This window comes from Mus pahari, chromosome 8 (genome assembly GCF_900095145.1).
Source record: "Mus pahari chromosome 8, PAHARI_EIJ_v1.1, whole genome shotgun sequence".
Lineage (NCBI taxonomy): Eukaryota > Metazoa > Chordata > Mammalia > Rodentia > Muridae > Mus > Mus pahari.
Genome location: NC_034597.1, coordinates 22,211,303 through 22,224,284, shown reverse-complemented (window position 1 = coordinate 22,224,284; position 12,982 = coordinate 22,211,303). Strand labels below are relative to the sequence as shown.

Below are 12,982 nucleotides of genomic sequence, written 5' to 3'. Positions count from 1 at the left end.
TTCTAGAGGTAAAATGGTTTGAGTACACGTGTAATTTTTTTCGAGGAGCCATGATACAAATTTCCATACCAGCTGAGCCAGTTTCTATCCTCATCAGCAGTGCATAGTTTTTGTCTAAGCTCTGCCCCACAACTTGAGAATTAAATCCAAAGCTTAGTGCATGGCGCCTACCAACGATGGCAGACAAACCATCTACCAGTGAGCTACATACAATCCTAGCTCATTGCCAAGTTCCGATTCCCTAAACCCTGCTATTTGCCTCCGCTGTGTCTAATGTTTAAACTGTGTTTGTCCAGCCCGGTGTTAACTAATGGTCTGAAGGAAGTGACGGGGAAGCGAGAGCCTGGAGACCATGGAGGGTGCCGCGGGGCTCCGGGTGTTGCTGTGCCTGCTCTCTCTCCTCACTCTGCAGGCCAGGCCTGCTTTGGGCTTGGCAACGGGCAGACCCAGGGGCAGCGAGGTAGGTGGGTAAGCCCTTAGCATAGACAGGCCGTTGTCCCTGCACTGGGCCCCGGAGCTGCAGCTCCTGCATCAGGGACATGAGCCTCCCCCTCCCCCCACCGATCATTTCTTCCTCCCAGCGGTAGGAGAGAGGTGGAGGAGGAGAGCACACAGACCCCATTCCCACCCTTAATAAATGGATCAGGGTCCCTGAGCATCCCCACTCACACTCAGTGGTGGCTTTGTTTTGCAGAAGCGGCAGGCTGTGGACACAGTAAGTTACAGTCTCGGCAAAGGGGTCAGAGATGGGGCCCTTACTGTAGGTTTGCTTTCTCCCACCCCTGTATGCCTCTGTCAGTGCAATAGGCAGGGGGCTCCCATCACTTGAGATGTGACCTCATGTCTCCAGCAGAGAAAAAAAAGAGGGTCTTCTTGGGAGGTCTGGTGTATTCTTTGGGAATCTGGGCACTTTGCTTTAGAGTGGGGAGAATTTATTATTATTATTATTATTATTATTATTATTATCTTCAGACGGTCAATGGTGTGTCCATCAGGAGCTTGAAAGTCAATTGTAAAGTCACCTCTCGCTTTGCCCACTACGTCATCACCAGCCAAGTGGTCAACAATGCTGATAAAGCCAGGGAAGTGGCTTTTGATGTGGAAATCCCCAAGACAGCCTTCATCAGTGACTTTGCCATGTGCGTGTGTGTGCCCTGTCTAACTCTTACACTCTACTCCAGTTGCGTCCACTCACCTGTTCAGCCTGAGTTCAGAGTAGTGAGATCTCACTTGGGACATGGCCAGCCCCAGCTTAGAGGGTAGGAGGAAAGTGGTCCACTAGAGGTCCCACCTCCTACCTTACCCAGAAAATCAGAGCCTCTGCTTGGAGGAAAGTGGTCCACTAGAGGTCCCACCTCCTACCTTACCCAGAAAATCAGAGCCTCTGACTGCTTGTTTTCAAAGGTTTTGACATGGGGAGCAAAGCCAACAAGTGACATGGCCTCTGTGACCATGGTTATCTACTACTGACTTTCCACGGGTCCTCTGAGCAGTGGACAGTAGAGGCAGCAGACAGCAGAGACTCCCTTTTCAAGGAGTTGTGTGGACAGGGTCTTAGGCTCAGAATACTCAGTACAAAGGACAATCCAGGCAGTGAAGTCGGGCCACCACTACTGGGGACTTTTCCCTTTCGTGCAGAACAGCAGATGGGAAGGCGTTCATTGGGGACATAAAGGACAAAGTGGCTGCATGGAAGCAGTACCGGAAGGCAGCCGTTTTAGGGGAGAATGCTGGCCTTGTCAGGTAAGTTCCAGGCCTTAGTGGCCAAGCTTCCAGGGCTCTCCCTTCTGCCCATCCAGGATGCAGCCGGGGACTGAGAGGTGGGAGCACCTCCAGGAAGATGGAAGCTTGAGTAAACCTGTCTAAGCTGGCATCTGGGGCTAGGGTGGGGTTCATCCTTGAGCTCTTGCCTTGGGGGATGGAGTAATAATAAGAGAAACTGGTTCTGAGGGACATGCTTTAGGTGTCAAAACTATACATGTCACCCTTTGCCTATTGTTGCCTCTGGTGACATGTTCAGAGCCTCGGGCAGAAATATGGAGCAGTTCACCATCCACATCACCGTTGGAGCCCAGAGCAAGGCCACGTTCCAGCTCACCTATGAGGAGGTACTAAAGAGGAGACTGATGCAGTATGACATCACCATCAAAGTCAGACCCAAGCAGCTGGTGCAGCATTTTGAGGTACTTTGCAAGTGCCCAGACTGGACTCCTCGCTCTCTTTCTCTCACCCTCAATCCCACCCTGACTGTGGCTTCCAGCAATGGTTCAGCCCTCTCCCTTAACCCAGGCCGGAAAGTACAAGGAATGAGAGTGAGTCCTCAGGACGGGTTCCTCAGGGCTCTTCTGTGGCAGGAAGCTTCTTGAATCTCCCAGCTTTCTTGTCATCCGTGATTCCCCAATTTCTGTACCTGCTAAATACACCCCTGCCTTTTCCAGGACTGCCACCAGATTACAGAAAGTACTGACAATTGTGTGTCAGTCAGCAGGAGGGGCCAAGTTGAAGGGTTCAGGCATGGACATCTTTCAGTTAGTATTTCTGGACTGACTATGATGAGCCAGACCCCGCTAAGGGCTAGGTGGATACTTCACACAGTAGGAAAACAGGTCCACAGGGCTCTTGGCTGAAATTTGGTGGGAGCCCAAATGGGCCTTAGCACAGAAATGGCTTCCATGCAGATTGATGTGGACATCTTTGAGCCCCAGGGGATCAGCAAGCTGGATGCTCAGGCCTCCTTCCTCAGTGAGGACCTGGCTGCTCAAACCATCAAGAAGTCTTTCTCAGGGAAAAAGGTATGTGAAGAACAACGGGGTGGGGAGGGAGCCTTAGAGACTCCTCGGGTCAGCTCAGCTCAGCCTTTCTAAAGTATCCAGGCTGCGCACAGGACCAGGCAGTGTGCCTAGGCAGTCCCGATGAGTTATTAGTCAGACTTTCCATCAACGGTGGCAAATCCCTCTCCCCTCTGCTTTTTGCCAATCAAAGGACTGAGGGCTGTTGTTGTTGGTGGTTTGTTTTTTTTTCCATGCATAATATTGTCGTCTTACTTTTTGTTTTTAAAGAGCGTATCCGCTATATCACTGTGTAGCCCAGGCTGGCCTTGAACCAGAGATCCTCTTGTCTCAGCCACTTGAATAGTGGAATCACGGGATCATGGGCATTGCTATCATGATGGCTTATAACCTTTAACTCCACAGTCTGCGATGACTGATATCTTTTACACTATCATACGGCTATTATTTTAATCTTGTTTTTATACTCTAGATGCTGGTGGTTATTACAGAAATCCCAACAATCCAGGAGTAAAAAAAAATAGTCTTTTCTCTTATGACAGGCAAGTGTACACAGTCAAACCTAGAAGAATGGCCCACCACTGGGCTTACTCCGATGCCTGTAGGCAAACACATTCAGGTGTATACACACACACACACACACACACACACACACACACACACACACACACACACTCCTTAAGCTATCTAGCAGACATCCTATCTGCACCCCTGGTGCCTCACACTTTCTTTGCTTTCAGGGTCATGTGCTCTTCCGCCCCACTGTAAGCCAGCAGCAGTCCTGCCCCACATGTTCTACATCCTTGCTGAATGGAGACTTCAAGGTGACCTACGATGTCAATCGAGACAAACTCTGTGACCTCCTGGTAAGCCTAAGGCTCATGACTCGAGCCCTGCAGGGCAGGGAAAGTCGACAGGGGGAAATAGGCCTCTCTGCCTCTTTTCTGTTCCAGGTGGCCAACAACTACTTTACACATTTCTTTGCCCCCAAAAACCTGACCAACATGAGCAAGAACCTGGTCTTTGTGATTGACATCAGTGGTTCCATGGAAGGCCAGAAAGTGAGGCAGGTAAATGGCGCCTTGGGGCAGCTCACCCAGCTGCAGCGTCTCTGGCTCACCTTCATGTCGTGAAGGTTTGGCTGTAGAGCGCCTTGGGACTTGTGCTGATGGACAGAGAAGGGGATGTAACTGGGAATCCCTGCTGGGGAACCTATGCCAGTTTCTTTGCTGTGCAAGCACAGGCGGGCACAGCTCTTCTCCATTTTGAGACAGAGGGTAATGGTGCCTGCGGGTCACACAGAGTTTCCCGTGGAGAAGTGCTCAGTAGAGAAAGTCTGTGCCCTGAAGATGCTGGGAGTGATAGAGGGTCTATGGGTGGCATCTAGTGCTCTCAGTGCTTTACCCAATGGGCAGGGATGCCATGTCTGCACAAGACAGGTTCTAGAAAAACAGCTCTGATAGGAGATGGGGGATACACTCAAACTCCCTGGCATTTCTTCTCCCTATACTTGGTCCTTTTGCCCCTCAGACACCCCAAGTCCATCAGTCAGCTACTTCCTTGGAGGCTGACTGACCGTCATCTCTGCTTGTCCACTGTGCATTTATACAGTGGCTACCTGGGTTCTTGGAGAGAGCTATCCTTCAGCCACCTAGCAGCTCTGTCCCTCCTCTGACTTCCTCCTGTCCTTACAGACAAAGGAGGCGCTCCTTAAGATCCTGGGGGACATGAAGCCAGTAGACAACTTTGACCTGGTCCTCTTTGGTTCTAAAGTGCAATCATGGAAGGGCTCCCTGGTACCCGCATCTAATGCCAATCTTCAAGCAGCTCAAGACTTTGTGAGGCGCTTTTCTTTGGCTGGAGGTAAGGAAGAGGCCTCAGAATAGCCTGGCATCACGTCTGTTTCAATGGAATTTGGCTGTACACTGGTCCAATATTATTATATTATATTATCTCCTTTATAGCCACAAACCTGAATGGAGGCTTGCTCCGAGGAATCGAGATCTTAAACAAAGCTCAAGGAAGCCACCCAGAACTCAGCAGCCCGGCCTCAATTCTTATCATGTTGACAGACGGAGAGCCCACTGAAGGTGAGTACTTCAGGGGCTGCCCTGGGAGGCGGCGATCTCTTCACTTCCAGAAATGACCAAGCTGATACTGGAAATTCACCTGTTGGAGAGGCCGCTGGGCCAGAAAAATCAAGTGCTGGTCTGAAAACTGTTCCGACCGCAAAGTCTGTGGGAGCTCTGAGGCGCGCCTCTGACCTGCGAGTTGGTAACGGCACATGGTTTTGTATGAAGCCGGGATGCTTAGGGGCCCAAAGGATGGGCAGGATTTACCTACGTTGTGCCAAGCCCAGGACAAGGGGCTGAAAAGAGACGCCAAGAGAATGAGACGTGTCTCTTCCCTCAAGCCGATATAGAGAATCTCTACCATGGAAGCTTGACAAGGGGCACCTGGCTCCAGAGAGGTCTGGGAGGGCCTTTTGGAGGGAGGAAGCCCTGAGTTAGAAGGAAGCAAAAGGGACAGGAAGAGATCTCGGCAGGGCCTGTCCAGTAAAGAGGACATGCGCCGAATCAGGCAAATTTGGGGGTGGGCTATGGCAAAGAGCCATAGGAGAGTTTGGCGCAGAGTCACATCTGCCTGTGATGGGTCCATATGGTCGGGCAGGGCCTTCAGTGAGCTGTTTCCAGCTGTCACAGTTGCCCTGTGCTGCCCCCAGTTGTCAATGGGGACTGAGGTTGATCCGGAATGGGAACCTTGACTCCCAGGAAGTATTTCCCGAAGGTTTCTAGGGCCACCCTATGCCTGATATCTAGCATCTCATCCCTGTCTGGATGTGTGGCTGCAGGGGAGACGGACCGTTCCCAGATCCTCAAGAATGTACGCAACGCTATCCGGGGCAGGTTCCCGCTCTACAACCTCGGCTTTGGCCATGACCTGGACTTCAGCTTCCTGGAGGTCATGTCCATTGAGAACAACGGATGGGCCCAGAGAATTTACGAGGACCATGATGCCACCCAACAGCTACAGGTCTCCCTGACCCCTCCCACACACCATCATCAATGTGCCAAGGGGCTTTGGTGGGCGTTTGCCTATCAGCCTAGAGAAGTTGAGGTCAATTACACAACCACAAGCAGTTACTTAACCACTCGGAGCCTAGATTCCCCCTCTAAAATGGAATACCAGCATTCCACTTTGTTCCTAGACTTCTGGTCAGGCGCCTGGGTGCTCTGTTTGAGGGAGACTCCCTTTCCATCCCTGCAGGGTTTCTACAATCAAGTGGCCAATCCCCTGCTGACAGATGTGGAGCTGCAGTACCCCCAGGATGCGGTCTCGGCTCTAACCCAGCACCGACATAAACAGTACTATGACGGCTCGGAGATTGTGGTGGCTGGGCGCATTGCTAATCACAAACTGAACACCTTTAAGGCTGATGTTCGGGCTCGTGGGGTAAATGGTGAAGGGGGGGCGGGGGGAGGGTGTGTGTGGTAGAAACCAGACAATGCCTAGACACTCCAAACTCCTGTTCCCCCCCTTCTGACCATCCCAAGTAGTGTCTGTCTTCCTCCTAGGGGGGGACAAATATGCCCAGGCCCAGAGACTGGACAGGCTGGAATGGAACCAAAGTGGCGTTAATTAGTTGTCATCCGTTAGCTCAGAAGGGTCCCTCAAAACTCCTCACGTCATCTGCTTGCAAGCTTGAGAGAATGGGAGGCCAGCCTCTGCTCTCACTAGGTCTCATTCCTGGACATACCCTGTGTACCAGACCCAGCATCTTGGCACAGTGAATGCAACTACGTACATATCTATGGAAAGTTCTAGGGGTACGAGACCTGACTCACCCTCCAGGGTGCGAATTCTACTTACATATCTATGGAAGGTTCTAGGGGTACGAGACCTGACTCACCCTCCAGGGTGCGAATTCAACCCACAGTGAGGTTGAAGGCTTAGGACTCTCTTCCCTGGAGAGAAGAGAGTTAGCCAGACTCTAGCCTGGCTCCCTTCAGCTTTCTAGGCTGTGCTTTGTCTGCACTGCAGTGATAGTGCAGCCCTTGAGTGGGTGTGTATGTGTCGTGGGTAAGTGGAATAACCCACATAGTAGCAGATACAGGCGTCGGGATAAATCACAGTGTGTGCCTCTGCCATGGCGAGCTGACCAGGGCAGCCCAGCTGAACTCTGTGACCCTTGGGAGAAGTGAACAGCAGAAACAGTAGGTGTTTGTTGGACTGTTTCACAGAGAGTGACTCCATGTGAACAGGCCTGGGCCTCCTGTCCAACTGAGCCTTAGGCCTAGGCTAAGCCTGGCTCACAAGGGGTGATTAGCCAGCATCTGTAGAATGAACATACAAATGAATGAATGAATGAATGAATGAATGAATGAATGAATGAACATGAATGACAGCAGGCAACAGACAGGTCACGGTACTGAGAATGAAGATGCAGAGACCAGATGAGGGTCCTTGCCAGAGACGCGGGTACCATCCCGGGCTTGGACTGTCATGGCTTACGGTCTTGCTCCCCTTTCAACTCCCAGGAAAAGCAAGAATTCAAGGCAACCTGCCTAGTGGACGAGGAACAGATGAAGAAACTGCTCCGAGAGCGTGGCCACATGTTAGAGAATCATGTGGAGAGGCTCTGGGCCTACCTCACCATCCAGGAGCTCCTGGCTAAGCGGTAAGGTCCCTGCAGCTGCCAGGAGTAAACTCTCTGTTCGCGTCCCTGTTGCTGGTAGACAGAGAATGGTGGCTCTGAGCCAGCAGGCCGAGGGGAGCGGGTGTGCCTTCCCGCTCTGCTTTGCTCAGGGTCTGTAGTGTGGGTCTTCCATGTGGATGGAGGTTCTGAAGAGGATAGCCCACTTGCCCCATTGAGCTTCCCCAGAGCAGGCTCCACTTACTACAGAGCTGCTGTGCCCGGACATAGTTCGCCCTCATCATCTATGAGGGAGTCTCTTCATCATCTCTGCTTAGTGGGAGAGCAATGCAAAGCTCAGACAGGCAGGCTATCGTGGTCCTGTAGCAGCACGTAAGCTTCCTGATTATCTCTGAGGCACACACACGCCTCCGCCCTGTGCTAGGTCTCACAGTCGTGAGATCCCTGACGCGCAGCCATTGCTCGGGCTGGGTGCCGTGAGCGCTTGGATGTTTGATGAATGAGGGAAAGGGTGAGCAAGCAGAGCCCGCCGTCACGTGTACAGAGGCCTTGGAGTCAAGCACACGTCTCATACGCAGGATGAAGACGGAAGGGGAGGAGAGGGCCAACCTGTCATCCCAGGTCCTGAAGATGTCCCTGGACTATCATTTCGTAACACCACTGACCTCCCTGACTATCAGAGGCCTGACAGACGAGGATGGGCTGGAGCCTACCATTGACAAGCCCTTGGAGGGTACAGGCGTAGGGGATCCGTGATCAGCAGGGTCATGTACCAAAGTCTTCCCCGGGTTAATTCTTTTCCTTTTCCTTTCAGATTCTCAGCCTTTAGGTGAGTTTTCGGCCTGTTGGTTTAGCACCTGGCATCACATGTGTGCTGTATGCTCGCCCCGCCCCCCAGCACAAACCCCATTGTTCCTGCATCTTCCCCGGCCCTGCTCTATCTTGGGTTTCTGAATCTCAGGGCTGCATCCTTCACGCCTCATGAGCCTTTGCCTTCCCTCGGGTCTCCATCAAGCCCCTCTCCCCAGTGTCTGTCTGAGGAAGTCGAGGGCATTTGAGAGGCCCCTCAACCTCAGCAGGGCTGAGCCTACAGTAGTTTATCTCTCAGCCCGAGGTTCACTTGAGGAGTGAGCTGCATGCCCCAGAGGTGGGCTTGGGTATCAGAGTAACAATGTTTTCCTTGTCTTCTGCAGAGATGGTGGGACCCAGAAGAAGTAAGTGGCAGCCACCTTGGGGACCCCCTTCTTCACCCCTTCCTCCTACTTACCCTGTTGGCTAGTCAACTGAGCACTTAGCTCTGACCAGAACCCTGGCTACCACTAGCTCTGGTTCCCTTCGGTGCCTCAGTGGGACTCCTTAGGACAATGCCTCCATACAGGCCTGGCTTCCCCAGGGTCCCCATCATAGAAGACATAGGGGGCCAGGCCATCTCATAGGACCACACTTTTTTTGTTTGTTTGTTTGATTGGTTGGTTGGTTGGTTTTTCGAGACAGGGTTTCTCTGTGTAGNGCCTGCCTCTGCCTCCCGAGTGCTGGGATTAAAGGCGTGCGCCACCACGCCCAGCAGGACCACACTTTTGTACCCATACCCTGAGAGGCATGGAGCATGTGTACTGCTTTGTGTCCCCATTGTTTGTAGCGTCAGGCCGGCTCCATGGATAGGGGCGTTGATCTAGCTCTGGGAGACTGTGCTGCCCTCCCGCTCAGCACCATTTGCTCTCACCTACAGCGTTTGTGCTGTCAGCCACACAGCCGTCTCCTACAGCCCACCCCATAGACTCAAAGTTGCCACCCCGCGTGACAGGTGGTAAGTCTTGGGAGGGTCTGAAGGATTCCCCTGATCCACCCCATCGGACCAACCCCCCAGTGGAATGGACTCCCTGTTGTGTTCCCAGTGGACACCGATCCCCACTTCATCATCTATGTGCCTTCGAAAGAGGATAGCTTGTGCTTCAACATCAACGAGGAACCTGGTGTGATCCTGAACCTAGTACAGGACCCTGACACAGGTATGGTGGGTAATGTACCCTCTGCGAGGTAGGGCGGAGCCAGTGCTCCTGTACCTTCCCTAGTTAAACAGAAACTATTGGGGTAGCCTTCACTGCCTTCTGTCTTGCATACTGTCCATTGACAGGCACCTCGCCTTCCTCTTACTCCATCCTTGACTAACCTCATGAGTGTGTGACTCATACAACACACGGAGCCCATGACCAGATGAACCTCATACTTAGTCTAACACTCAGGTCTTGCTCTCTTGACATCCTTGGGAATTATTTTTAAGGAGCCTCTGTCTTATATCCGGGCCTGAACATCACACGGGTCCTGAGGCACCTGCTCATGATCATGGCTGTGCAGAGCCGGAAAGCACCTCTCCAGCCAGGCTATAGTAGGGAAGGCTTCCCTGACCCCCAAGCCCCCTCCTCCTCCATCCCTCCGACTCCGTGTCTGTCGAGCATTGACTAGGGGCTGGGGAAGGGAGGGAGGAAGCAATGGGTGACCTGTTTCTCAGAGTGTCAACTTCGGAGTGCGAGACTCAACTTGGGGTCAGTGAGGGTAGGGCTGTTCAGGGTCTGGCTAATGTATTTCCAGACCTCCTGTGAGTCTGTCCCTGTGTGAGAATGATGTCCACTCCTTTCCTCAGGAGTCCAGAATTCAGAAGAGAGAGCTAAATAGAGGGTATCTAGTAGTTACGGTATGGATGGGGGTAGCGGGGAAGGAGCACAGGTGGGCTTGGGAGCAGGGCCAGTCCTGGAGGTGACATGGCCTGTGGCATGAAGGGGACCTCCTGGGAAGGATATGCGACGTGCCGAAGGCCCCCACCTTGACTGGATGGCTCCTCACCCCACGGCAGGCTTCGCCGTGAATGGGCAGCTCATCGGGAACAAGGCCAGCAGTCGTGGGCAACATGAGAGCACATACTTCGGGAGACTGGGGATCTCAAGTCCCGCATCAGACTTTCAGCTGGAAGTGACTCCTCAGAACATTACACTGAACCCCAGCTCCGGCGGGCCTGTGTTCTCCTGGAGGGACCAGGCTAAGCTACAGAAGGATGGGTAACGAGGCCTGGCGTGGGCAGGAGGAAGGAAACCCACTGCGACATGGGTCAAGGCCCAGAGATCTCATACCACCTGTGTTTCCTGAGCCGTCAGAGCCCACATTTCCTAAGCAGTGTGACCAAGGGACGTGCCTAAGGCCTGTACAGATGGCCAGACTCTGGACTATTCCACTGTCCATGTTTTCTCGGTTCCTGGAGCCTTGAATCCCACCCCCACCTTCACCCAGGCTGTAGCACTGAATTCCAGTCCTCTGGGCTTCCTTTTTGGCTCTGTCATGTTTGTTCCTTCCTTTGCTCAGTCATTTATTTAACCAAGTCCTCAGGGCACCAGCGTAGCTACAGGAAGAGGTATCCTGACCAGGATGGAAGGTTCAGGAACGAGTGGGATTCATAGGACCCAGACTCAGATAGCCGCTGACTACCAGCTACGTGACTTTGAGAGTATTACTTAATCCCTCTGAACCTTGGTCCTTTCACAAGGTCAGAGTGAAAGTTGGGCGATTCAGTTTACACAGAGGACTTGGCACAGGGCCTGGGACATTTTAAGGCATACAGGGCAGAGACATATAGAAGGGGACAAATAGCCCCCAGACCTCTCAGAGGGCCACCAGGGATAGGTGTAATAGCTGGGTCCCAGAGGATGAAGGCGGCTAATCTTGTTCTGATGCCTGCCTGGCCCTGCAGGGTAGTGGTGACCATCAACAAGAAGAGGAACCTGGTGGTGTCTGTGGATGACGGGGCTACCTTTGAGATTGTCCTGCACAGAACATGGAAGGGGAGTGCAGTCCACCAGGACTTCCTGGGTTTCTATGTGCTGGATAGCTTCCGGATGTCAGCCCGGACACAGGGGCTACTGGGTATGACTGGCCAGCCAGGCAGAACTGTGTGTTGGTGCTCTGAAGTTCAGTGTGTGACAGGCCAATCTCCAGAGCTTCAGGGCTCTCCAGAGCCTCAGAGATGGGCTGTTTAGTGAGGGCCTTGTCCCTTTTAGAGATGGTGACCAAATGAAGGGTGAGGCAAAAGCTAAGTGAACCGGGGGGATGATGGGCCACTTTGCAGAAAGGTCAGAGGTCACCAGAAACCTCCTATGAGTGGCAGCCATCAGTCACCCCCAGATCGGTGTAGCACTTCTGTTATCCCCCCTCCCTCTCTCTTCATTCATCACTAAGCCGGGCCTTCAATGCACTTTTGCAGGACAATTCTTCTCCCCGCTGGATTTTGAAGTATTTGACCTCCACCCAGGCTCTGACCCTACAAAGACAGATGCCACAATGGTGGTGAAGAATCGGCAGCTGACAGTCACCCGGTGAGCGGATTAGTGACCAGCGCTTCTGTTCTTGACTGCATTTTGTTCCCCAATCATAGGTCTAGGCTCCCCTCCTGGTGTCATGTGGGAAGGGTGAACTTCCTGGGAGGTCCAAAGAGGGACAGCAGCTATCTTGCCTGTTTCCAGAGGGTTGCAAAAAGACTACAGCAAGGACCCCAGACACGGAGCAGAAGTGCCTTGCTGGTTTGTCCACGACAGTGGAGCTGGACTGATTGATGGCGTTCACACTGACTATATTGTCTCTGACATCTTCTGAGCCCTCCAGCGAACACAGCAGCCTTCGCCTGGAACCGCATATGAAGGGGGAGAGGAGAGCAGAGCATCAGATTAACTCCACCTTCCAAGCATGCTGGTCCCTTGTGTCAAGACATCCTGTGATCTCATTAAAGAGAGGCTGTGTCCAGTGCAGAGTTGGCTGCCTTTGGGGAGAGAGGTAGCAGGGGGTTAGCTCAGGACCTCATCAGACTCAGAGATGGGCAAAGAAGACGGAGATGGGAGAAACATCCCAATTCTGCAGCACTGACTGCATCCTGTCCTCTTCTTGGCACATGGCCTCTGAATCCCTTGAGTAAACCCTTCACAGGGTACGGGAACCCCGAGATGTGTGACCAGCACAACTGACCCAGAGCTTCCTATGGGCAGGCCCATTAACAGATGAAGAAATGGAAGTTAGGTGACCTGTTGAAAATCTCTCAGCTAATGAATGACAGACCTGGGTCCTCAACCCATGCTGTTTGACACCAAGCATGTCACACGTGTGTCCTGTGTGACTCTTCCAGTCAGCTGTGAGGTGTGTGGTAAACATAAACACTTGAAGACTATTTGTAGGTAGACTTGGGGTCCTGAGGAAATCTTACAGGAGCGGGCACCTCAGATTCCCTTTGTCACATTTTCTTGTGGGGACGGCAGCGTGTGAAAGTCATACTGGTACATCCTGAGAACAGAGACGGCCACTGTCCAAGGCTAGGATTTCAGGGTCCTCAAAAGGGACCCCATTGTCTCCTCATACTGTCTAGAATTGTCCTGTTAAGGCTCCTTTCCCTGGGTTGGTCACAGGACTATGTTACAGTGAAATATTACACAGGACAATGCACCCCAACTTGGAGGAGCCATTGCCCTTCATGTGAAAGTGGATGGGACCCTGCCCACTCTGGCTA

At 52.6% G+C, this 12,982-nt stretch overlaps 1 protein-coding gene across 2 annotated transcripts; it reads left to right on the top strand.

The window, feature by feature from the left end:
* Positions 1–303: 303 nt before the first annotated feature.
* On the top strand, positions 304–12,228 carry Itih1 (inter-alpha-trypsin inhibitor heavy chain 1). Of its 2 annotated transcripts, XM_021203705.2 has the most exons (22): positions 305–460; positions 695–715; positions 973–1,139; positions 1,639–1,743; positions 2,021–2,183; positions 2,679–2,792; positions 3,530–3,655; positions 3,743–3,859; positions 4,484–4,652; positions 4,754–4,879; positions 5,641–5,822; positions 6,057–6,242; positions 7,328–7,467; positions 8,022–8,176; positions 8,258–8,272; positions 8,637–8,657; positions 9,173–9,250; positions 9,339–9,452; positions 10,295–10,496; positions 11,183–11,355; positions 11,693–11,804; positions 11,952–12,228. In XM_021203705.2, the coding sequence occupies exons 1-22, from the start codon at positions 353–355 to the stop codon at positions 12,079–12,081; spliced, it is 2,724 nt and encodes a 907-aa protein (XP_021059364.1). In that variant the 5' UTR covers positions 305–352; the 3' UTR covers positions 12,082–12,228. The 2 variants fall into 2 exon arrangements, with proteins under 2 accessions (XP_029397790.1, XP_021059364.1); XM_029541930.1 differs by lacking the exon at positions 695–715 and having other exon boundaries at positions 304–460.
* Positions 12,229–12,982: the final 754 nt, after the last annotated feature.

Bases quoted from the DNA above. Each gene is read 5' to 3' on its own strand.
- Itih1 (XM_021203705.2), top strand. From the start codon at position 353: ATGGAGGGTGCCGCGGGGCTCCGGGTGTTGCTGTGCCTGCTCTCTCTC. The intron at 3,860-4,483 runs GTAAATGGCGCC...CTGTCCTTACAG, and splicing joins AAGGCCAGAAAGTGAGGCAG to ACAAAGGAGGCGCTCCTTAA. The intron at 11,805-11,951 runs GTGAGCGGATTA...GCCTGTTTCCAG, and splicing joins CGGCAGCTGACAGTCACCCG to AGGGTTGCAAAAAGACTACA.